General features: G+C 36.1%; 1 protein-coding gene across 11 annotated transcripts in view; it reads left to right on the top strand.

Moving 5' to 3' along the window:
• Positions 1-27211, top strand: part of LRRC7 (leucine rich repeat containing 7) — a 553063-nt gene that overhangs the window by 343616 nt on the left and 182236 nt on the right. For all 11 annotated transcript variants that reach the window (XR_008419194.1, XR_008419193.1, XM_019448906.2 and 8 more), the window contains one exon: positions 3142-3205. Coding sequence is in view for 9 of the 11 variants with exons in the window: in XM_019448906.2 (XP_019304451.1) it covers positions 3142-3205 (64 nt within the window). In the remaining 2 variants the exon portion in view is untranslated. The remainder of the gene's footprint in view (positions 1-3141; positions 3206-27211) is intronic.

Below are 27211 nucleotides of genomic sequence, written 5' to 3'. Positions count from 1 at the left end.
TTTTAAATTCCCTCCTCTCCTTTACCTCCCACACCCAATCAGTCATCATCATCACCAAGTCATTTCTTCACCAGAGCATCTCTCATTGCCCACTCTGTCGTCCATACTGCCTTTGTCTTATTTCTGACCCCGTTACATCCTACCTGCATTTCGGAGCAGTCGTATTGGGCCTCTTTACTAGCATATCCTCTCCCCAATTCTCTCACTGTTCCAAGCTGCCAAAGTGAGCTTTCCAAAATACAAATCTGATCTAAATCCTAAAGGCTTCCATCTCCTTCAGGCTAAAACTCAAACTCCCTGATTTGATATGGATGAGCTTATAATACGGCCCTTGCTTACGTATTATTTCTTATTTCGTACCAATTTTCTCATTTATTATTATTTCTTATTATTTTTATGAACCTGCCATTCCTTGAAATGGGCCATGATCTCTTTCAACCCACCCCTTTGACATTTCTTCCAAAAAAGACCATATCCTCTGACTCTATAGTCTGATCAATGCTCCAGAATGAAATGTCAGTCAGGCCTTTTACTCCCAACACTGAGAGAGTACTTCTCCCTGTGCTCTTTAGAAACTTACACATATATATTTTCTATGACATTTACTTCACTGGTAAACATTGTCCACTGTCTTAGCTATACATCTCAAGATTATGAACTACTTGGCAATATGAACATAGCTCTCATATTGATAACCCTAAAACTTGAGAGATAATAGGAAATCAACATATTTGTGTTTTTCAATAAGTAATATTTAGACGTGTATGGGTATGACATATTGAATGGGGGGGGGGGGTGGGGAAGAGCATTAGCAAAGGCTTAAAACATAAAACTGATCTTCCCAGAGTGACCACTAATCTTCACGTTGTTAAATCAAGTGATCAGTTCTCAGACCTATCAGCAGTTTTTGCCACAATTTATCATTTCCATCACCTTGAAACACTTTCTTTACTTGACTCGCACGTCTTTATACTCTTTTTTTTTCCTATTGTCCCTTGTCACTTCTCAGGCTTTTTTGTTGGCTCTTCCTCGTGTCATCTTAGACTTATTCTCTTCTCATCTCCACGCAGTCCCTTAATGATCTCATGTTCTCAAGATCTGATGCTGTCTCTTTGCTAACCATGCTTAAATTATCTCTCTTTCCTGGACTTCTCTAAACTCTAGGCTTGTGTATATAACTGCCTGTTTTACATCTCTAGTTGGCTTTACAATAGAAATTTCAAATTTGACATCTTTTTTTTCCCTTCAACTTTATTGTGGTATAATAGACAAATAAAATGTAAGACATTCAGAGTATATAGTGATTATTTGATGTGCATTATGAAGGGAGTCCTCCCTATCTGGTTAATTAACACATCCGTCACCTCAAATATTTACCTTTTTTGAAGGGGTGGGTGGGTGAGTTGGTGGGGTTAAGAACATTTAAAACCAAATCTCTGAACTACCTAAAACCCTGTTCTACCCTGTCTTCCTTACCCACCAATTATAACTTCACCCTTGTAGTTGCTCAGACCAAAGCACACTTGTAGTTACATTTGACTCTACATTCTCTTGCTCCTCATAGATATTTCAGCAACAAGACATTTGACTCTAATCTTAAATATGTTCAGCAGCCAACCACTTCTCACCGCCTTCACTACCACCACCCTGGTCCAAAACTGCCATTTCTTCTCATTTGGTTTGTTCCATTAGCCTCCTACTTGATCTCCTGGCTTCTACTTTTGTCCTTCTCAGTCTGTTTACAAGCCTGCCATCACAAATAGCCTTTTAAAATAAGTCACTTCACTCACACTCTGGATCAAAACCTTTTACTGACTCTCCATCTTACACAGAATCAAAGCCTACATCTTACATTGGGCTATAAGCCCTCAGATTAACTTCTCTTATCATCTCTTTACATCCTTTCTCCCTCACTCTGCTTCAGATACATGGTCTCTTAGGATGTCTTCAAGCAAGCAACATGTCCCTGCTTTAGGGTCCATGCACTAGCATGCTCCTTCATTTCCTTTAAGCGTCGTTCAAATTTCATTTTCTGGCAAGACCTTATCTGGATCTCCCTATTAAAAATTGCAATCCCCCTATGTCTATTCTTCGTACTACCTCCTCTGCTGAAGTTTTCTACATAGCATTTATAACCTTCTAATATATTATTATATTTTACTTAATCATTTTACTTATTGTAATTCTCCCCCCACTACAATGTAAAGTGCTTTTGGACAAGAGTTTTTGTCCCTTTTTATTCACTATTGTACTCCAGACCCAAGAAGATTGTCTGGTGCATCATCTTTCAATAACAGCTGCTGAATGAAAACGGGTACATGCATTTTTGCATTTCTGAGTTCCTGACAGTGTCTGGATTACAGTAGTATTTTAATGTTCAAAAAATGCTATGAGATAATTACTGTAGCCATTTTAAAGATAAAGGAACTAAAATTTCTGAGATTTGAGCCAATGAAGCGTCTAGAATTTCTGTATAGTCATGATTTAAGGACAGCATTCTGGTTAGTGGGAAGATAAAAACTTGGAACTCAGAAAAATGTGATCTTTTCTTATACCGTATACTGTACTTGAGAATGGCTTAAGAAATGCTGACTGCATGTGTCATGGGCGAGGATACTTCTGACCTTTGGCACCTACTCTACCCAAGGTTTTACCATTGCCGTTTCATAGGGTGGTGCCAGAATCCCAGACAATATCTTCAGGAGACAATGAATACAATAGTCTGTAACAGAAATTCACTGAGCAAAGTTGATAATGAATACTGATGATGAAATTGTGGCCATTTTGTGGGGTATTAGAATGCTTTGCTCAGAATCGTGTTTATTCATTGGTTCCTAAACCTGTGGTGATTCTTAAAAATATATTTGTTGTGGACGTGCTAGTCTAGACATTAAACAAGCTTCCCAGATTTATGTTAAACAGCCAGCTCTGTATTCCCAACAATAATGGGCATTTGGAAATATGATAAGCAGGTGACAGTTTGCATATTGTTTTATATTTACAGTTTGCTTCTCTCTATAAAATACCCCAATTTCTGTGCACTATAAAACCAGGTAAATCTGACAGAGGGTGGGTAGAATGTCTTTTGGAGCAATGTGTCACGGACTGTCTCACAATAGTACTTTTCTCTATCTGTTATAGGTCAATGCACAAACTGGCCCAGTTGGAAAGACTTGACCTAGGCAATAATGAATTCAGTGAGCTGGTAAGCGAATGCATTTTCTCAACTTGATAAATGCACCCCAGGAGATTATTTATTTTGCTCTGTCTCTGTAACTGCAGGTATTAAATTATCCAACTGCACATTTGCATTTGCTAAATATAACAACAAAATGGAATCCGGGAAATAAAGTGATTGTTTGACTGTATAGAACACCACAGACTACCAGATAATATTAGATGCGCTAAAAAGAGAGAGAGAGAGGAATAGGTAAACAGATGCAAATTGACAATTTCGAGCACCAGTTATGTAGCAGGCACCAAGTTCAGCGTGTCACTTATGTTATCTCACTTAACCCTTATTTGTTATGTTGCCATGTTAACTTTATGGAAATGAGCTCAAAGTGGTCACCAGCTTGCACAGCTTTTATGTAATTGAACAAGAATTAAAGCAAGACTTGATTAACTCAAAGCTCATACCTTGAAGACTTCTTCCTTTAGGGATGCTTAGTGGAGAGGAGTGGTTAAAATCCTTCTATTTCTAATTGTACTGAGAGTGTCTTTCTAATGAATACATATTCCAATCTCACTGCCACCAAAACTGAAAGAAATTCTGACTTCTCCTTTCAGGACTTAAGTTTTCTTTAAAATTTGCCTGAAGACCAGAATCTCAAATGCAAATTAGAAAGCACATACTCCTTTATAAGCAGACTCTTTTTAATTCAGAAGTCTCCACTTGAACATCTTCAAGTTTCAAAAATGCAATTCATCTGAAATGTATTTTAACTATTTTTAAATTAAAACATGTAATTAAGTAATCAACTATTCTCTCCCAGCTGTGTTGCTAGCAATGTGACCTTGTGCAAATCACTTCACCTCTCTAAGCCTCTTTTTCATTTTCTATAAAATGGAAATTAAAATGGCTCCTCCCTTGCAGGGCTTATGTGAAAATTAAATGAGATAATGCATGGGAAAAAGGGATTCTCAGTAAATGCCAGTTTACAGGGTGTGATTTGCACTGCATCTTGAATGTGCAAAGAAATTAGCTTGTTTAGCTTTGACCATAACTAATCTGGCCATTATCCCAGCCTCTATCAGCTGTTCACTGAGGGTAAAAGCTGACTTTCATTCTTCTGCAATTAAAAGTTTCATCTGATTTAAGAAGTTACAAGATTCCTTTGGGCTGTGGTCATCTTCCTCGCATAAAAATTCTTTCTGTTGTGTGTCCTCTCACCTTCCCCAGCTTCTCTTCATAACATGGATCTTGGGTATGTGCAAAGGCTACATGTCTCTCTGACCTGAGGGAAAGGGACTCTCTGGTCTCAGGCTGTTTTTCAGAAGTGTCCTGCCAGACATGCTGGCCTCGGGGCTGATGTCTGCAGCTGACCCTGCCCCTTGTGTTAAAGCTAGAGTTCTGAAGCCATAGTCAATTTTCTAGGCTCAGGCAATACTACTTTTGAGCACTGGCCATTTCTCCCTTATTTGCATTGCTACCACTCAGCTCTCATTGGCTGTAGATATATTAGTCTCTGCCCTGTCTTCCCTCCAGTATTAGGCTTGGCCGTCGTCCATCCCCTATTTCTTTTGTGAAGATACCTCACCAGCTTTAATACTAGTATTAAGAGCGTACAGGCTCTGAGAGTCCACTTCATGTGCAAACTGAGAGAGCCTCTGTAAAAAGTAAACTTCAGAGCCTCCTTCTGCCTGCTACATTGCACCACCAAGTTTGCTTTGTTTGGGATACCCTCAACTTTGTGATAGGACAGCTTGCAAAGTGACCTCAACACAAATATTAGAGCAAAATGACCCAGTACATAATCTAATGTACCCCAGGCTTTTCTAAAGTAGATACTTACTAATAATGTAGGAAGAGAGATTGGTAAGGGTGGTGAATAGCAGTGACAAAACTATTTTATACTGGGAGTTTAAAAATCAGTTGTTAAGAAGTTACAATCTGCCCATGCTTCCATGAAGAGATGTAGCATGGCCTACTAGTTGAAAGAATATGAACCATGGATTCAGACAACTGAGGTTTCACTGTCATTTCCATCACTGGCTAGTTGGGTACCTTTGAGTCTATATAGCTCACTCTCTATCCTTGGTGTCCTCTTCAATAAAATAAGGGCATCAAAGGCATCCATTTCACAGGCTTTTGGGAAAAGTTCTATGCAGGAGAATCTATAATAAGCATTCAATATATGTTTCTATGAATTTTGATTCTGTCAAGTGTATCATTTTGCAAGCCTTTCACATGGATAGTTTAGGAATCAATGTGTTACTATAAATATTTGGACCAACAAACATGAATAAGATAGGTTTACTTTTTTGAAAGTAGACATAGTAAAAGTACACTTAGAAACATATTGTAACTTATGCTTCATGGTATCTAAGAAATCATCACTTGAGCAGAAACATTTTTTTTTATTTTGAACTCCCAATCTTCCATGTTAGTCACAAAACAAATCTCTCTAAAAAAATTTCTTTTGCATTTGTTTTAAGACCCTTTATTTATTGATAATACTCAGTTACTTGGCAGAGGGAGGAAGAGATGGGAGTGTAATTATGGAACTTCACATCTCTTATGTCATTAACTTTTAATCAAATGTCTGACTTTTATTAGTCAGATGTGTGGGACTAGCTGTTATTTCTCTGAATGTAACAACTTTTAATGAGCAAATAAGAGAATTTGCTTTGATGAGAGGCCTCTAGGTGCAATGTCATGTGCAGGCAAGGGGATAAATTCCATTCTGTAGCTAGGCATTGTCACGTAGGAGATTACTGTTAGAGAATTCATTTGTGTGGCATGGTAAAGAGACAGATATGGAGAGAAGATGATAATAAGTAAAAAAAAAAACAACAACAAAAAACTTACAATGTGAAAGTCTAATAAAAAGAACAGAAGCTTGCTTGTTTGAGACTCAATGTAAATATGCTAATGAGGTTTGAAGTAGAAATATCTACTTCAAAAATCCTAAACAGGAGGAATTATTTTATGTTTCTAACAGCAGTGGCCACCAGGAAATACTGGGCAAAGTTCCAGGAACATAATAGATTCTCAGAGGTTTTGTTGTTGTTGTCTCTTTCATGGCTTATTTTTGTCAATATAAAATTAATATATTTCCATTAAATTTTTTAATATTTATTCATTTTGAGAGAGAGAATGTACACAGTGGGAGAAGCAGAGAGAGAGAGAGAGGAGAGAGAGAATTCCAAGCAGGCTTGGCTCTGTCAGCACAGACCCCAACTTGGGACTCCATCCCATTAACCATGAGATCACGACCTGAACCAAAATCAAGAGTCAGACACTTAACTGACTTAGCCACCCAGGAACCCCTCCATTTTTTAAAATTCAGAAAGTTAAGAGGACTGTAAGAATGATAGCAAAAGTCATCCATAATCTCAACCCCTTATAAAACCATGATTAGTGGTTTTGGTATATTCTCCCCCCACCACCATCATTTTCTTTTTTAATGAGGTCAGATGAGTATTATTGGGGCCAGGTCAGAAATGAGACACTATTAGGTTGATGTGTTGGATACCATCATTCTTAAAGCTCCTCTATATACTCTGGGTAGAACAGCCTTCTAACTTCCACAGAGCAATCAGGAACTTCCCATAGTCATAGAATAGTCAGGGACACTAAAACAGGTTCATTAACTGCAATGGGGCCCAGAAGCCATATTTCAGGTATATATAGATCTATCTGATGAAATAAGAGTCCTGTTCATCCTGAACTAGTAGTGGAAATAACAGAGCCCCCAAAGTCAAATCACCATAAGTGAGAAGAATACTGGAAAAGGAAGCAGATTGAACAGCAGAACCTGGAGGAAGATGGGATCAGTGGATCCAGAATCAGGGTGAGGCTATGGCTGACCATCCCCCAATCTAGCCCCAGCTTCTAGCTCCCAGTCTCCTACTCCCTGAGCTTTCCCCTTCCTATATTGAAGGAGGGCCCTGGTAATAAGTAAGAGCCCCCAACAACTCTGCCATGGGAACTTGCATCAAGAGTCAGCTCTAAGAAACAAAATAAGAATGCTTCTTTGCAAACCAGAAAGAGAAAAGAGGTGAGCCCAGAGGAGATAGACAGTAAACTGTTAAGTGGTCTCTGTACATGGTTCAGAGTACAGCAACGTAATGGAAGCAGACTGTGGCACAGGCAACAACCTGCCTACTGCAGCATGAGTGACAGTGCGCAGCAGAAAAGGAAAACGTGGATTACAGAGGTCATTGGAAGAGCATCTCCTGTTATGTGGAAGGTTCCTTTGTCTCCACTCACCTTCCTGCCACAAAAGGAACTCCTACAAGCAGTAACTGGGGAGGAGGATCCCAGGAAAGGCCTGATTTCTTGATCTCTTGCTCTTCAAGTGGAGGGAGGTCAGAGAAGTGAGATTTGAAATTTCACTGTAACCATGACATAATAATACTGGTTATGTGTGCTTTTATAGAGATGTTTCTGTTTACCAAATTGGAATTACAGTTTGCATTCTATTTTATATTACTGTATGATTATCAAATTCAAATAAATTCTTTACAGACATTATAAGTTAGAAGTTTTCTCTGCAACTAAATTAGGAAGGCTGTCAAATAATAGCCAAAATATAAGTAGTGAATTGAAATTTAAACTTAAGAGAAAATAATTAAGTCAGGGAGGCTTGAAATTTTACAATATCATATTTGATGCATATAAAACAATATATGTAATATATGTTTAAGTTACAAAACATAATATAATTCAACCCTGTGTACCCACCACCATATTTTTATGAAATAGAATATCACCAGTCCTGTATAGCTACCTATTTGCTCTTACCTAATTCTGCCTCATTCCCAGAAATAACTACAATCCTGAATTTTAACATTCCCTAAATTTATATATATGTCTAAATGTTATATTATTTCATTTTGCTTGTTCTCAGACTTCCTATAATATGACTATATTACAACTTATATACTTATTTCTTCATAGTCATTTCTGTCCAGTTTTTATTACATCGCTGCTATGAATATTCCTATAAGTGCATGTGTGCAAGAATTTTTCTAAAGCATATATTTAGAAGCAGAATTTCCTAGTCATTAATTGTGTACATATTCAACTTGAAAAATAATGCTTTTCTTTTTTTGTTTCAAAATAGTTGTACTCATTTACCTGCACTGTATAAGACCCCCCATTTCTACCTCTTCACCTACACTTGATATCATCAGACTTTTTTTGCCTCTATAATGGCTGACAGGGTCATCTCATTACTATCTGAATCTGAATATCCCTCAGCTTTCACGAGATTGGTGCTTTTTTTTCCATATGTTGGTGGCTGATAGTGTTTCCTCTTCTGTGAGATGCCTGTTCATGTATTTCTGCCCATTTTTCTATTGGATGCCTTTTTCTTGTAGACTTACAGGGAACTTTTATATATTCTAGATACTAACCTTACGTTGGTTATATGTAGCACAGATACCTTCTCCCAATCTCTGCAGTTTTCTTTTTACTTGCTTCTTGGTGTCTTTTGATGGCCTGAAGTTCTTAATTGTAATGTAATCAAATGCATACTTTTTTTATGCCTAGCATATTTTGTGTCTTGCTTAAGGAGTCCTTGCCTTCCCTGAGGTGCCTGTATGGCTCAGTCAGTTGAGCATCTGACTCTTTTGATTTGACTGAGGTCATGATCCCAGGGTCATGGGATTGAGCCACATTGGGCTCTGTACTGAGTGTGAAGTTTTCTTAAGATTCTTTCTCTCCTCCTCACTCCTCATGCATTCTCATTCAGTGTCTCTCTAAAGTGTGTCTTCTTTTTCTAGAAGTAGAAGAAGAAGGGGAAGAAGAACAACTTGCCTCCCCAAAGTCAAACACATCTTTTATTCTAAAAGTTTGAAAATTTCATTACTTATAGTCAGGTGTATTTCCATCTAGGCTTAATTATTTTACATTGCATATGTTATTCTTTTTCTGAACAGATAGTTTTCCAAACAACATTTATTAAGCAGTCCTTCCTTCTCCTCTGAATGAGTGCAACTTCTTAACAAAATATGGTATCCATATATTCATAGGTTACCTTCTTCATTGGTTAGTTTATTTTCTGGGTACCAAACCACACAGTCTTAATTAGCACAAATAATAAGTTTTTAATATCTGATAGGATAAGTCTCTACAACTTAGGCATCTGGACATTTAGTTTGTATATAAATTTTAGAATTCGTCTATCAAGTTGCTTAAAATGGAAAAATATCATTGGAATTTGTTTAGAAATGCATTGATTCTATAAATTAATTTTCATTGGTTTATGGTGAATTTATATTTTTCTGTTATTGACTCTCCTTATGTGTGACATATCTCCACTTATTTGTCCATTTTAATATCTTTCAGTGAAGTTTTATGATTTTCTTCAAAAAAGATTTTTCACATTTTAGTGGATTTTAATTAGATTATTTGTTTTTTGTATGTTCATTTGTATCAGTTCTTCCTATACTTTGAATACTAACCCTTTATCAGATATGTCCTTTGCAAATATCTTCTTCCGTTTAATAGGTTACCTTTTAATTTTGTTTATGTAGAGGATTTCTAATGTAAAAAACTACCTTTGCATTCCTGAAATAAATCCAACATAATCCTAATATGTTGATGATCCTGACCTTCTATATAAAATGTATTTAATTTAATCCTTTCTGGGATTTTTAAAAATCAATGCTTATGCATTTGATTTGTATACATTATTCTTGTGTACTTTCTCTATCTGTGGGTTTGTGTTTCTCATCAATTTTGGAAAATTATCAGACCTTATCTCCTCAGATATTTCCTTTTGTCTATATGTTCCATATATCCTTCTGGACTTTGGACTAAATATGATATGAATATGATATCATAAGTGATTTTCAAATGCTATTTTAATAATTATTTTGTAAGGTCTTCTTTGAAAAAGCAATCAGATAAGGGGTAATTTTAAAAATGTTTATTTCATCTCCTTAAAGAAAATCTTTCTGCCTCTCTACCTAAAATTATCCAGTGTTAATTCTCCAGAATTTGAGACATGATAGTGATATCATTTTAAGAGTACTTTCAATTCTTTGAACTATTTGATGTACCAGCTACTAACAGAGACATCTCTAAATAATGGGCCACTCATTCTATATTAAAGAACAAAACATGAATTTAAAAAACAAACACCTGGGGCGCCTGGGTGGCTCAATCAGGTAAACATCCAACTTCCACTCAGGTCATGATCTCATGGCTCTTGAGTTTGAGCCCCACGTCAGGCTCTGTGCTAACTAAGAGCCTGGAGCCTGCTTCAGATTCTGTGCCCGTCTGTCGCTCTATCCCTCTCCCACTCATGCTCTGTCTCTCTCTCTCTCAAGAATAAATAAATATTTTTCTTAAAAAACTTTAAAAACAAACACCTAAATTACAGCAACAAAAATATTTAAACAGTAAAAAGTATATATTTCATATGATGAACAAAAACTTTTAATTTTTGAAAGACAATGCAAAGACGGGTTGTATTTTAAAGTCCAGAGAATTCATCAGGAAATGAGTACTATCAATTTAACTATCTAATATTTAAGACAGTATGTTAAGCAGTCTTTATAAGAACATTTCATAAATTCAGCCATCCGTGAACTACATTAGAGGATTGATATTCCATAAAACTTCTTTTCCGAAAAGCTTAAAAAATATTCTGCATTCCACAAATCACCATTTTAAATGCTTAGTAAGTCTACAGATCACAATAAGCAAGAATGTCTAATCTCAGTATTCAAACTGAAATAGTTTTGTTGATTTTTTTCACTTTATTCATAGGGTCAAATAAAAATGTCAAATAGATAAATAAAAAATGGAAACACTGAGAAGAAATGCCAATAGTTGTATAGTGCTGGAGTGGAAAGATTTTACTTTACCCTTCAAGATTCTTCCAGCTGATCTAAGAATTAATTTTACATGAGACAAATTAACAGGAGGGGGAAGAAAAAGTTTAATGTGTGTGCACGAAGTCCCCAAAATGAAATTGAGACCCAAAGAAATGACCAAGACAGGCAGTTTTTATACTTTTTAGACAAAAACACAATAAATCTGTGTGAAGTTGGTGGGACAAAAAAACTTCATGTCGGGGGGTTTCAATTAGTAAGGAATTCTAAACAGAATTTGGACTGGGCTGGAATAGTTAGTCAATTACTAAAACTATAAGCTTTGTTTATATAGCTTTCTATGCTCTGAATTCCCTATCTATGATGGTAGGAATGTCCCTTTACCTGCTGGTACAGGGAGAGTACCTTTCACAAGGTTGATTTATTTCCCGTTTCCAGAGACGAAAAGGAGTCAGAGTGTTCTTACACTTAAGTAATTTTTAGTTCAAAATAATCAGTATGCCAAAGTAGTACCTTTTGTATTACCTACCCTTGGCTCCTACAATAGAATATTTATTTGGGCTATATAAATTACACAAGTGTTTTTTCATAGAAATTTGAAACAATCGAGTACTTTAGCTAATGTTTTAACTTGTAATTTAAATTGATTAGAATTAAATTAAACTCATTCTACTAAAAGCATAGCTGCCAATGGTTTCACCTCCCTAGTTTGCCCAAGGTATTCTCATTTTTAATTACCTAGGATGTATGTGTACGTAAGGCAAGCACTATATTTACATATCTGGTAATTTCTTTTATGAGTTATTATAACATAGGTTTGTCATACCTACTAATCAGATTTTGTCAATTATTTTTCAGATAAAGCTTATAAAAAAAGAACAAAATAGTAAAGTACAATTTGTAATCATATAACTGGCCTCATGTTTTTAGGGAAAATATTTGAGAGATCCTAATTATTACCTCCTCCATTTCCTGCGTTTGTAAAATTACTGTGGACATTGATTATAGATATATATATCACAAGCATTGCCAAAGGTTATTAACATATCAAGAGAAACATGATAAAATGAAACATTTTAAAAATTATTAGAGGCACATCAATTTCTTTATCAGTCCAGGCCCAGTCAGGGGGTGGGAACAAAATCCATGATTTAACAAAGGAAATTTGATATAAAGAACAGCTATTCATGTATTAGAAAACAGAAAGTACAGAAAGGGGACATGGAAGGATCACAGAGGTAATAACCCAGCTAGCACTTCTACAGGAGAGAACAAATGGAAGAAGGTAGTATAAGGAGCTAGAAAGAATTAAAGCTAGGAATCAAGGGGAGCCTGGGTGGCTCAGCTGGTTAAGTGACAGATTTTGGCTCAGGTCACAATCTCATGACTCATGAGTTTGAGTCCAGCATCTGGCTCTGTGCTGACAGCTCAGAACCTAGAGCCTAATTCAGATTCCATGTCTCCCTCTCTCTCTGCCTCCCACCCCCCCCCCCCCAACACACTGTCACACTCTGTCTCTCTCTCAAAAATAAATAAACATTAAAATTTTTTTAATAAATAAATAAAGCTGGGACTTAGACCCATAAAGAGGCTGGTGCTGGGGTCTCTGAGGGGGCATGATAAGGCTGGCTCTAGTTGTGTGGAAAAACTACAAACTGTAATCTGCTGCAGTTGCTGAAGTTTAATGTCATTGCAAAGAGAAGTGTTGCTGTTGAGACTGAAATGACCAGGAGCGAACTAGAAGGAGCAAACCCCATCTTCCTCCTGTAGCCTCCCAGTCTCTCTCCAGTCTCTCCAGTCTACCCAATTGTCAGTGCCTGACACCGAGCAACCTGTCAAAATAGAAATGTTGTTAACCTCGGAATTGCAAAGTAGAATACAGAAAAGTGGACCCACTGCTGAAAAGACAAGAGCTTACACACTTAAAATAAAATGGATATTTGCTTTGGCGGACTCAGTTTTGACATCATTTCCTCCAGAAAGCTTTCCCTGCACTTAGCAGAGCTCCATGTCCCCAACTGGCACTTGATAAATGTTTTTGAATGAATGAATGAATCATTTAATTTTAAAGTGAATAGTTCAGTCGATTCTCATCATCAAAATCGTGCCTATGTAAATTGGAAATTTTTAATTCAAACTAAACAATAATAGAGGTGGAGGCAATACTTTAGTTTACCTGCAAAGCAATCATTCTACAATTAGATATCCTTTGAGGAATCAATTTCAATTCACTTTGAGACAAACTTCCAAATGAGTTTCTCCATGAAACCCTAAAGTAGACAATTTGCCACTGTGATCAATAAGTAAATAAAACTGTATTTCCACTAACTCTGGAATTTGAAAGGAATCCTTGATGAATCATTCAACTAAAATGTATTTTCTGACTGAAAATGATTGTGGAGGCTTTTTATTCGTAAGATGATGAAATTGGGGTCTCTATTTTTATAAATACCACATCTGTTGACCTGGGGTTTTAATAAGCAAACCCAAATGTCACACATGCAAATAAAGAAAGTCATTTTCTTGCTTTCAAACTTTCCCTTCCCTAGCCATAAAATAAGTCATCTTTGCCTGTTTTCTCTCAATTGCCATTTCTCATTACTGCAATATCATGACTGGATACCATGAATGAAATTAATTAGCTCTGTTTGCCTTTCCATAGATAGATTTTTCTAAGAATGGCATATATCTCAATGCAGTCAAGTATCCTCGTGTTTCTGTCAACAGTTTCTACCGGAGAAATTAAAGTAAAAGAAATACTCCCTAATTGAAGCAGGATAAACTACATCAAATAAGAGTATACATTTATAATCAAGGCTTTCCCAAGAAAATAGAAGTATTATATTATCATGGAATAACCCCAAAAGAATAATCTTGAGTTGTGAATAGGGATTATGAATCATCCAAAAAATAACAGAAAGACTGTATTGAAAGCAATCAAATTAAAATTTACATCTTCCTCACTTATGTACTGCAGTGGTAATATTTGGACATACTATCTGAAATAGAAGTAATAGAAAACGATGTATTTGATTTCAGGTTTCACAGTAAACCAAAACTAAAAGACAATGAAAACTATCAAGAAGAAGACGGATAAAGTTGTGTGTTTACAGAAGGTGTAATTAGTTAGGGTGGCTAGGGAAGCTTCACTCAGAAGGTGACATTTTAGTAAAAATCTAAAGTAGGAGAAGGAGTGGGGCACCTGGGTGGCTCAGTTAAGCATCTGACTTCGGCTCAGGTCATGATCTTACAGCTTGTGGGTTTGAGCCCCACATCAGGCTCTGTGCTGACAGCTCAGAGCCTGGAGCCTGCTTCAGATTCTGTCTCCCTCTCTCTCTCTCTGCCCCTCCCCCCGCTCACACTCTGTCTGTCTGTCTCTCTCTCTCTCTCTCAAAAAATAAACATGAAAGAAAGAAAGAAAGAAAGAAAGAAAGAAAGAAAGAAAGAAAGAAAGAAAGTGAAGGAGTGAACCATGCAAATATCTGGGTGTAAGATTGTTCTAGACAGAGGAAACAGGTATTACAAACATCTGATATGAGAGCAAGACTGACATGTGAACAGGAAGAAAGACTAAAAGGGATGGTACAGAATAAGTTGGAAGAGTAGGTGATAAGTTAATTTTGGAGGGAAGGTGGAGGTAGAGAGAATACTGTAAGACATTTTAAGGGTTTTGTATCTTATTCAGAGAAAAATGGAAGCCCTTTGGAAGGTTTTGAACAAGTAGAACCTGTGGTCTGACATATTAAGTTATATTACATCACATTGCATTGTATTACAGTATGTTACATTACATGTTACATTAATTACATTACATTACATTACATTTCCAGGATCACTTTGACTGCTGTGTTAAACGTAAGTAGAAAGTGGGGCAAGGTGAAGTCAAAGAGACCAGTTAGAAAGCTATTGCAATAATATAGGCAAGGAATAGTAGTATCCTAGATTGAGGTAGTAGCTAGCAGTGGAGACAGTAGGATTTAATTTCGGGGTAAATTTGAAAGATATAGCCAGAAGTAGAATCTGAACTTGTAACTTGGAGATACTCTCTTTCAATAAATAATACAAAAGTTAGGAATACATAATTAGTTACAAAAGTGAATGCCTACTTAAGATGGAAAAAGAAACTATGAATTGTTTTGAAGCTGTAAATTTTAAATTACAAATTGAAGTTAATAAAATACAATTTTGAAAAATTAACAAATGACATAGACATCATTAAGTCAAGGAAAACAACATAATGACACATATCTATAATGTTCTCTTTCCCCCTACATTTTGGCTTCATGCTCTTTGACAGTCTTCAGGAAATGTCTGGCTCCAAACATTTCAAGCCTGTTTCTCCTCCACCACCTACATACTTTTGGTGCTGGGAACCAAAGGAATGTTCATCTTCCAATATATCCTCTGGCCCTGCATTTTCATGTCATGATGGTCAGGGGAGTTTTCACAATGAGCAGGAGTATTTCTGAAAGTCTTTTCTATCCTAGTTGGCTAATAACAAGTTAACTATATGCAAGCAAGATTGCAAATCATAAAATATATTCCACTAAACCTCTATTGCCATGAAGATTCCTTGTGTCCAGCTCCCAAAAATGTCTGTGGCCAATCCATCACTACATGACATGAGGGAAATTGCAACATAGGGAAAGCCATGATAGAAATTATAGAAACATTTTAACATGTCTTACTTTTAACCCAGCATTCTGGGACTAGATATATACCTATATCCCTTTCCTATTGCAGAATTGTAAAAATCTCAGTGGCTTAAAAAAATACAAATTTATTATCTTACAGTTCTGGAGGTCACAATTCTTAAAATCAAGGTATCACCATGGCTTTGCTCCTTTCAGAGGCTTCATGGGAGAATACGTGCCTTGCCTTTTCTAGCTTCTCGAGACTGCCTACATTCTTCCACCAGCAGCCCCTTCCTCACATCACTTCATTCTCTGTATCAGATAGTACATCTCCTACTCTGAATGCTTCCATTATTATATTTCTTTCTCTGTCTTCTCTGACCCTCCTGCTTCTCTCTAATAAGAACTTTTGTGATTTCATTGGGACCACCCAAATAATCCAGGAAAATTTCCTTATGTCAAGACTCTTAAATTAATCATATGTGCAAATTCTGTTTTACCATGTAAGGTAACATATTCACAGGTTCTGGAGATCAGGACATGGGCATCATTGGAAGTCCATTATTCAGCCTACTACAGTCGGGCCTCTACTCCCAAAGATTCATGCCTGACCCACATGAAAATGCTCACCCCAACCCAAGTTTCTCAGAAGTTTCATCCATTATAGCATTGACTCGAGTGTAGAATTCCATCTAAATCTCATCAGCTCACTGGGTGTTGTATGGAAACCAATTTGACAGTAAATTTCATATATTAAAAAATAAAAAAAATAAAAAAAAAATAAAAAAAAAAAATAAAATAAATCTCATCAGCTCAGAAGTCCCACATTTGATCATCTAAAGCATCTAAATTAGGCATGGGTAAAGTTGTGGGTATAGTCCATCCTGGAGCAAAATTCCTTCCCATCTGTAGGCTGTGAAACTAGAAAACAGTTCATCTGCTTCCAAAATACAATTGCAGAATAGGCATGGGATAACAGTTATAGGGCGGGGGCATGGGGAGTAGGAGTACAAAGGGATTCTACCCTCAGAAACAATTTCTGAATCCAACCAGAAAAAAACCCATTAGGTTTCAAGGCTTAGGAATAACTTCTGTAGTTCAAGATTTATTGCTCTGTGCCTATGGCTCCACCCTCAGAGTCACCCTTCCCTTTCCAGGAAGGAACACAAGTTTTTGCAGTCAAGTAGATTGAACAACCTGTTTTCTACCTCTAGAATTTTGGAACCCTTCAATCTTCTTTCATTTTGTACTCTTTCTGTCCCTTTCAGTCCATGCTGGCAGTATTTCTGTTGATGCAGCAGTCTTAAGAACCTTGTGGATCTCCCTTGTATATCTTGACAATTTCTCCACTGCACAAGAAGTTCCTTCACAAATCTTCCTTGGATGATCCCATCTCTATTCCTGGCTTCTTCTAAGATGTCTGACAGGTTCCATGAGACACCTACCTGATAGCTTCAGAACCCTCTGTGTGAATGAATGAATGAATGAATGAATGAATACTCTGACTTTTTAGTACTTACAAGGCACTGGCAAAAGTCTGACCAGACACACCCTTGACTTTCTTTCCGGGGCACACTTTCCTGGCAGTAAAATCTCCTAATTTTAGCTTTTTTTTTTCTTTTTTAAATCTGTATAGCATGAGGATCCCATCAAGTCCTGGTTTCTTTTTGCTTAAGCGTTCTTTCAATGTATCTCTTTCCTCTTACAATTATATTCTAATTAGCAACTAGAAACCAGGACACACCTTCAAAACTTTGCTTGGGAATCTTTTCAGCTAAATATTAAGTTTATGTCTTGAAAGTTCTGCTTTCCACATAATTGTATGACACAATTCAGCTACTACGTAACAAAGACCCCTTTTCCTCTATTTTCCATGTTAACATGTTTTTTCATTTCCTTCGGAGCTCTCATTAGTAGTGCTTTTAGGGGGCGCCCGGGTGGCTTGGTCGGTTAAGCATCTGACCAGCTCAGGTCATGATGTCGCGGTCCGTGAGTTCAAGCCCCGCGTAGGGTTCTGTGCTGACCGCTCAGAGCCTGGAGCCTGCTTCGGATTCTGTGTCTCCTCTCTCTGCCCCTCCCCTGTTCATGCTCTGTCTCTCTCTGTCTCAAAAATAAATAAACGTTAAAAAAAAATTAAAAAAAAAAAGTAGGGGCGCCTGGGTGGCTCAGTCGGTTAAGCGTCCGACTTCGGCTCAGGTCACAATCTCGCGGTGTGCGAGTTCGAGCCCCGCGTCGGGCTCTGTGCTGACCGCTCAGAGCCTGGAGCCTGTTTCAGATTCTGTGTCTCCCTCTCTCTCTGACCCTCCCCCATTCATGCTCTGTCTCTCTCTGTCTCAAAAATAAATAAATGTTAAAAAAAAAAAAAGTAGTGCTTTTAGCATCCATGTTGCTATCAGCAGTCTTTTCATGATGATTTAGGTATTCTCTAAGATGATACAGATTTTCTTTACCATGCTCTTCACCTCCTTCAGAGTCTTCCTTAGCAGAGGGTCATTATCATCCACACGTCTGCTAACACTCTGTTCAAGGCAATCTAGGCTTTTTCTTTCACAAATTTATAGCCAGAATTTTTCTAGCCCCTGCCTAATTCCAAGACACTTCTACATTTTTAGGTATTTATTATGGCAGTAACCCACTTCCAAGTTCCAAAATATAATTCCCATTGTCAAATGATAACAAATGATGACAAATTTAGTGGCTTAACATAGCATAAATGTATTATTTTAAAGTTCTGTAGTGTCATTAAAGCTGTGTTCCTTCCTGAGAAGTATTCATTTTCTCTTCTTTTGTAGCTTCTAGAAGCCACCTACCTTCCTTATCCCATGGCCCCTTCCTTGCATCACTTCAGTTTCTGTTTCTGTCATCATATCTCCATTTTTGCCTTCTCTGACTTTCCAGCCCCCACTTAAAAGGACAGTTGTGACTACATTAGGACACTTGTATAATCCAGAATAATCTCTCTTCTCCATCTCAAGACCTTTGAAATAATAATACCTCTATTCTCCTTTTCCATGTGAGGTAACATACTCAGTTTCTGGACATTAGGATGTGCACAACTATCAGGAGCCATTATTCACTTTACCATGTTACCCCCCAAAATTTAAAGTATATGTCCACACCAAATCTTATACATGCATATTTATAGCAGCATATTCATAATAGCTAAAGAGTGGAAAAAATCCAAATGTCCATTAACTAATAAATGGATAAGTGTGATGTAGTATACCCATACAGTAGAATATTTGGCAATAAAAAGATAGTGAAGGACTGATATAGATGAACCTTAAAAACAGTATGGTATATGAAAGAAGACAGAAATAAAAGACTATGTATTGTACAGTCGCATCTATATGAAGTTTCCAGAATAGACAAATCCACTGTGACAGAAAATAGATTTATACTTTCCAGGGTATTAGGGGAAGGGGAGAGAGGAGAGACTGAGTATGGTGGAGGGAGGTGATGTATTCTGGGGGAGGTGATGAAAATGATCTACAATTAGATGGTTGTTACGATTGCATAACTTTGTAAGTATACTAAAAGTCACTAAACTCTATATTCTAAGAAGGTAAAACTTATGGTATGTGAATTATATTTCTATTTTTTTAATCTTAAAAAAGAAAACAATCTTAAAAAAGAAAACAAGCTTAGTTTTGCAAATTGCACACAACATGGCCATGTAAACACACTGCCAGACTTCCTCCCAGGATCTGGCAAGGAGTTCATGCAAATAAGGTCCTGAAAGTTTGAACCTCATTAAATTTAAAGTACACCTGCCTCTAGGTTGAAGCAACAGGATTTATTGACAGATTGCATGTCAGGAATGAGAGGGAGAATAGTTAATAATGACTTCAAGAGTTGAGACCTAAGCAACTAAAAGATAAATTTTCTACTTTTTTTCAGGTTTTTAAATTATATAACTATATAACTATAGTTATATATAACTAAACTAACATCAACAAATATGGTAAAATTGGTTTCAGGTGTAGAATTTAATGATTCATCACTTACATATAACACCCGATGCTCATCACAACAAGTGCCGTCCTTAATACCCACCACTCATTTAGCCCATCACCCCCTCACCTCCATCCATCATCCCTTCTGTTCTCTATAGTTAAAAGTCTCTTATGGTTTGTTTCCCTCTCTCTTTTGCTTTTTTTCCCTTCCCATATGTTCATCTGTTTTGTTTCTCAAATTCCACATATGAGTGAAGTCATATGGTATTTGTCTTTCTCTAACTTATTTTGCTTAGCATAATATACTCTAGCTCCATCCACATCATTGCAAGTGGCAAGATTTCATTCCCTTTGATAGCTGAGTGATATTCTGGTGTGTGTGTGTGTGTGTGTGTGTGTGTGTGTGTGTGTGTATCACATCTTCTTTTTTAAATATTTTTTTTATTTGAGAGAGAGAGTGCAAGCAAGGGAGAGGGGCATAGAGAGAGAGAGAATCCCAAGCAGGCTCCATGCCTAGGATGGAGCCAGATGTGGGGCTAAATTCCACCACATTGGGATCATGACCTGAGCAGAAATCAAGAGTCAGATGCTCAACTGAGACACCCAGGTACCCCATATATATACCACATCTTTTTTACCCATATATATACCACATCTTCTTTTTCCATTCATTAGTCCAGGGCCATTTGGGCTCTTTTCATAGTTTGGCTATTGTTGATAATGCTGCTATTAATATCAGTGTGCATGTGCCCCTTCAAATCTATATTTTTGTATCCTTTGGGTAAATACCTAGTAGGGCAATGACTAGGTTGTAGGTTTTTAACTTTTTTGAGGAACCTCCATACTGTTTTCCAGAGTGGCTGCATCAGTTTTCTCTTACATTGTCGGTGGAAATTTCTATTTCTGGGTAGACTACCCTACCAGATGCAAGGTTGTTGTTTATTTTTTCAATTCTTTTTTGTTTTGGGGGGGAAAGCACATAACATTAGCTACCCTCTTAACAAATTTTTAAGTATACAGTACAGTATTAACTATGAGCACAGTGCTGTACAGCAGATCTCTAGAACATTTTTATCTTGCATAACTGAAGCTTTACACCCAGTGAAGAACAGCTCCCCATAAACCCCTCCCCCTGGAAACCACTATTCTACTTTCTGCTTCTATGGGTTTGAATACTTCAGGTACCTCGCATAAGTGCAATCATGTAGCATTTGTCCTTCTGTGACTGACACGTTTCACTTAGCATAATGTCCCCAAAGTTTATCCCTGTTGTCACATGTTACAGAATTTCTTTTTTTAAAGCTGAATAATATTCCATATATATGTGTGTGTGTATATATAAATATATGTGTGTATACATATGAGTATATATATATATATATATACACATATGTGTATATATATATATATACACATATGAGTATATATATATATATATGTGTGTGTGTGTGTGTGTGTGTGTGTGTGTGTATCACATTTCCTTTATTCATTCATCTGTCCATGGACATTTATTTCCACATTTTGGCCATGTGAGTAGAGCTGAAATGAACATGGGAATGCAAATAAATCTTTGAGATACTGATCTCAGTTCTATTTGATGTATATCCAGATGTGAGATTTTTTAAGACACCTGTATACTGCTTTCCTAGTTGCTTCACCATTTTACATTCCTACCAACAGTGCATGAGAGTTCTACTTTCTCCACATTCTTTTCAACACTTATGATTTTTTTGTTTTGTTGATAATGGCTATACTAATACATAGGAGATGATCTCCTTATGGTCTTGATTTGCATTTCCCTCATGATTAGTGATGTTGAACATCTTTTTATATACTTGCTGGATATTTAAAAGTCTTCTCTGGAGAAACGTCTACTCAAATTTTTTGTCCATATTTTAATTGAGTCTTTCTTCCATCTTGTAGGAGTTGCTTCTTTTTTGTTTGTTTGTTTTTTTAACAGTTTTTTATTTATTTTTGAAGGAAAGACAGAGCATGAGTGGGGAAGGAGCAGAAAGAGAGAGGGAGACACAGAATCTGAAACAGGCTCCAGGCTCTAAGCTGTCAGCACAGAGCCCGATGGGGGGCTCAAACTCACGAACTGTGAGATCATGACCTGAGCCAAAGTCGGATGCTTAACCAACTGAGCCACCCAGGCGCCCCTTGTAGGAGTTGCTTCTATATTTTGAATAGTAATCCTTTATCAGATATGTGATTTGTGAATATTTATTCTCATTCCTTTGGTTGCCTTTTTACTTTGTTATTTCCTTAGCTGTGCAGTTAGTTTGATGTAGTCCCTCTCGCCTATTTCTGCTCTGTTTTCTATGCTTTTGATATTATATCCAAGAAATCATTGCCAAAATCCATGTCATGAAGTTTTTCTCCGATGTTTTCTTCCAGGCATTTCATTGTTTCAGGGCTAATATTTAAGTCTTTAATCCATTTTGAGTTGATTTTTATGTATAGTGTAAGATAAAGGTTTAGTTGTTGTCTTCTACATGGAGATAGCCTGTTTTCCCAACATCATTTGTTGAAGAGGCTATCCTTTGTACATTGTGTATCATTAAACCCTTGTTGAAGATCATTTTTGAGTGGATTTATTTCTGGGCTTTCTATTCTGTTCCCTTGGTCTATATGTGTCTCTTTATGCCATTACCTTACTGTTTTAATTACTATAGCTTCATAATGTTTTGAAATCAGGAAGTATGAGACCTATGCCTTTGTTTTTCTTTCTTAAGATTCTTCTGGTAATTTGGGATCCTTTGTGATTCTGTAGAAATTTTAGGATTGCTTTCCATATATCTGTAAAAAAAAATGTCATTGGGATTTTCATGGTGATTGCATTGAATCTGTAGATCGCTTTGGTTAGTATGGGCATTTAAAAAATATTATGTCTTGCTATCCATGAACCTAAGACATCTTTCCATTTATTTATGTCTTCTCCAATTTCCTTCATCATTGTTTTGTAGTTTTCAATAAAGAAGTGTTTCATCACATTTGGTTAAGTTTATTTCTAAGTATTTTATTTATTTTGATTCTATTGTAAGTGGGATTAATTTTCAGATATTTTATTGAAAGTGTAAAGAAATGCAGATTCTTTTTGAATCTTGATTTTGTATCTACAACTTTGTCAGATTTTTTTATTAGTTATAATGAGTCTTTTTTTTTTTTTGGTGGAGTCAAGATTTACTACATTTAAACTATCTCATCTGAAAACAGATACTTTTACTTCTTCCTTTCCTATTTGAATGCTATGTATATCTTATTTACTCTTGCCTATATGTTCTAAGATTTCTAGTACTGTGTTAAATAGAAGCGGTGAGAGCAGGCATCCTTGCCTCAGTCATGAGTTTCAGTTTTTCACCATTGAGTATAATGTTAGCTGTGGGCTTTTCATATATGGCTTTTATTTTGTTGAGATACTTTATTTTTATTCCTAATTTCTTGAGTGCTTTTATCATAAAAGAATGTTGAATTTTGTCAGTGCCTTTTCTGAATCTATTGAGATGATCATGTTATTTTATTCTTTCTTATGCTAAAGTGGTGTATCCCACTGGTTGATTTTCTTATGTTAAAACATTCTTGCATCTTCTGAATAAATCTCATATGGTTTTGGTGGTTCATCCTTTTAATGTGCTATTGAATTCTGTTAGCTAGTATTTTGTTGAGGATGTTTTTCAATTATGTTTATCAGGGCTAGTGGCCTGTGATTCTCTTTTCTTGTAGTATACTTTGCCTGATTTGGGCATCAGGGTAATGCTGGTTTCATAAATGAGTTTGGAAGTGTTCCCTTTTCCCTAGTCTTTTGGAGAGATTGAAAAGGATTGGCTTTAATTCTTCCAAAACAAGTTTGGTAGAATTAACCAGCAAAACTCTCTGGTCCTAGATTTTCTTTCTTGGGAGGTTTTGATTACTGATTCCATCTCCTTATTTGTTTATTCACCTGTTCAGGTTTTCTTTTTCTTCGCAATTCAGTCTTGGAACGTCGTGTATTTCTAGGAATTTATCCATTTCCTCTAGGAAATGTCCAAATGTTGGTGTCTAATTGTTCACAGTAGTCTCTTATAATTGTTTTTATTTCTGTGACATTAGTTGTAATGTCTCCTCTTTTATTTCTAGTTCATTTTTTTGAGTTTTCTCTCTCTCTTTTTTTTTTAGTCTAGCCAAACAGATGTCCATTTGTTGATCCTTTCATAAAAACAACTTTTAGTTTCATTGAGTTTTTTCTTGTTGTTCTCTACTCTATTTCATTTTTGTTCTAATTCTTCTTATTCTTTCTTTTTGCTAAATCAGGGTTTTGTTTTCTTTTTTCTAGTTCCTTGTTGTGTGAAGTTAGGCTGTTCATTTGAGATCTTCCGTCTTTTTTAATATGGGCATTTATTACTAGAAGCTTTTCTCATATTACTGCTTGTGCTGCATCCCATGAGTTTTTTTGTTTGTTTGTTTGTTTTTTAACATTTATTCATTTTTGACAGACCGAGAGAACAGAGCTTGAGCTGGGGAGGGGCAGACAGAGAGGGAGACAGGATCCAAAGAAGGCTCCAGGCTCTGAGCTGTCAGCACAGAGCCCTACATGGGGCTTAAACTCACTGAACAGGATATCATGACCTGAGCTAAAGTCAGAGGCTCAACCAACTGAGCCACCCAGCCGCCCCCCATCAGTTTTTATTATGTTATGTTTTCATTTTCTCTTGTCTCCAGATATTTTCTAATTTCCCTTTTAATTTCTTCTTTGGTCCATTGCTTGTTCAGGAGTGTGTTATTTAATTTACACATATTTGTGAATTTTCTAATATTCCTCTTACTATCAATTTCTAGTTTCATTCCATGTGATCATAAACTACACTTGGTATTTTTTAATCTTCCTAAATTTAAGACTTGTTTTTGACCCAACATGTGGTCTATCCCAGAAAATGTTGCATGTGCATTTGAGAAGAATGTGTGTTCTGCTGCTACTGTGTGAAATGGTTTGTATATGCCTATTAGGTCCATTTGGTCTATAGTGTGATTCAAACTTCTTTTTCTTTATTGATCTCTGTCTGGATGTTCTATCCATTAGTGAAAGCGGGGTTGTAAAATCCTCTACTATTGTTACATTGCCATATATTTCTGCCTTTAGTTCTTTCAATTTTTTTCTTTACATGTTTGGATTTTCTGATATTTTCTGGGTGCATATATACTTATCCCACTTGTTCACATTCAGCCTGTGTGTGTCTTTAAATCTAAAGTAAATCCCATGTAGACAGCATATAGCAGTGTCTTATTTTTTTAATCCATTCAGCCAAAAAACAAAACAAAACAAAAACAAACCGAAAGGCCATGACTCTGTGTCTTTTGACTGGGGAGTTTAATCCACTTACATTAAAGTAATTATTGATCGGGATTGACTTACCATTACCATTTTGTCAATTGTTTTGTGTCTGCTTTGTAGCTTTTCTGTCCTTTTCCTCTTCTTGTCTTCTTTCTGTTTTGTTAATTATTTTTGTGGGGACATATTTTGTTTCCTTTCTTGTGTGTGTGTATGTGTGTGTGTGTACTATAGATGCTTTTTCTTTTCTTTTTTTTACTATGAAGCTTACATAAAACATCTTATAAGAATGAGAATTTATTTTATTTATTTATGTTTGTTTATTTAAACATCTTATGAGAATTTATTTTAAACTAATAACAACTTAATTTCAATTATATACAAAAGCTATACTTTTATTTCTCCCTCTACACTTTATTGAAGTGTATTACATCTTTTATATTGTCTATTAATTTTTTTTATAGTTAATTACTTTTTGTACTTCTATACATTTAACTTCTATATCAGAATTGACAGTAATTTGTGTACTACTGTTACAGAATTGTACTATTTTGCATGTGTTTATGTATTTATATTTACCAGCAAGGTTTATACTTTTTTATGCTTCATGTTCCTGTTTAGCATCTTTTCATTTCAACTTGAAGGATTCTTTTTAGGATTCTTGTAAGGCAGGTATTGAACTCTCTCAACTTTTTTTTAAGTCTTTATTTCTCCTTTATTTTTGAAGCATAGTTTTGCCAGATATAGTATTCTTGGTTGGCAGTTCTTTTCTTTTATCACTTTGGATATACCATCACACATTATTCTGGCCTGTAAGGTTTCTGCTGAGAAATCCAATAAGAGTCTTATGGATGTTCTCTTGTATGAGACAAGTGACTTTCTTGCTATTTTCAAAATTCTCTTTGTCTTTGACTTGATACTCTGATTATAAGATGCCTAGGTGTTGATTTCTTTGAGTTCATCCTACTTGGACATTTACAGTCTTCTTTAACTTAGATGATCACTTCCTTCCCCAGATTTAGGAAGTTTTCAGCCATTATTTCTTTAAATATGCTTTCTGTCCTATCTCTCTCTTAGTCTTTTTCTGGGATATCCATAATGCACACATTAATACATTTTATGGTATCCCATAAGTCCTTTAAGCTTTTTTTTAAGTTTTTAAAATTTATTTATTGAGAGAGAGAGAGAGAGAGAGCATGAGTAGGGGAGGGGCAGAGAGACAGGGAGAGAGAGAATCTCAAGCAGGCTCCACTCTGCCAGTGCCAGACCAACACAATGCTTGATCCCACAAACAGTGAGATCGACCTGAACTAAAATCAAGAGTCAGATGCTTAACCAATTGAGCCACCCAGGCACCCCAGTTCCTTAAGCTCTTTTCACAGCTTTCATTTTTTTTTTGTTTCTTTTTTCTTTTCTGACTGGATAATTTCAAATGACTTATAGTTTCTTCTCCTTGATCAAATCTGCTTTCTTCTGCTTGATCAAGTCTGCTGTTCAAACCCTATCATGAATTTTTCAGTTTAGTTACTGTATTCTTTTTTTTTTAATTTTTTTAATGTTTACTTATTTTTGAGAGAGAAAAGAGAGAGAGAGAGAGAAAGAGAGACAGAGCATCAGTGGGGCAGGGGCAGAGAGACCCAGAAACACAGAATCCAAAGCAGGATCCAGGCTCCCAGTTGCCAGCACAGAGCCCAACGCAAGGCTCAAACCCATGAGCCACAAGATAATGACCTGAGCCAAAGTTGGACACTCAACCTACTGAGCCACCCAAGCGCCCCAGTTACTGTGTTCTTTAGCTCCCAAATATCTGGTTTTTTAAATATGTATATTCAATATATATTTAAATATTAAATAAATATTTAATATATTTATATTTTCTCTACTGAAATATTTATTTTGCTCATATATAGTTTTCATAAGTTCACTGAGAATTTTTATGATGTCTATTTTGAATTCTTTGTCAGTTAATTAATATATTTCCATTTATTAGCATTGATTTTAGGAAATTTATTTTGTTCCTTTGTCTTGGCTATATTCCCTGTTTCTCAATGTTCCATGACACTTTGTTTTGCTGTCTGAACAAAACCACCTACCTTTCCCCGTTTTTTACAGATTAGTTTTGTAAACGGGAAGACCTTCATCAGTTAGCCCAGCTAGAGATTTAGGTTACAAGAAGTGTAGTTTTAAAGGGGGAGATCAGGAGTTCTTTTCTAGAAATCTGAAGTTTAATATACCTATTACAAATCCAAGTAGAGAATTCAAAAAGTCTATTAATTATGAATTTTGGCAGAAGTTCAGGCCAGATA

This window comes from Panthera pardus, unplaced genomic scaffold, assembly GCF_024362965.1.
Source record: "Panthera pardus isolate Hobbes unplaced genomic scaffold, ASM2436296v1 HiC_scaffold_11, whole genome shotgun sequence".
NCBI classification, from domain to species: domain Eukaryota; kingdom Metazoa; phylum Chordata; class Mammalia; order Carnivora; family Felidae; genus Panthera; species Panthera pardus.
Note: the sequence above shows the minus strand (reverse complement) of the source record. Positions and strands in the feature narration are given on the sequence as shown.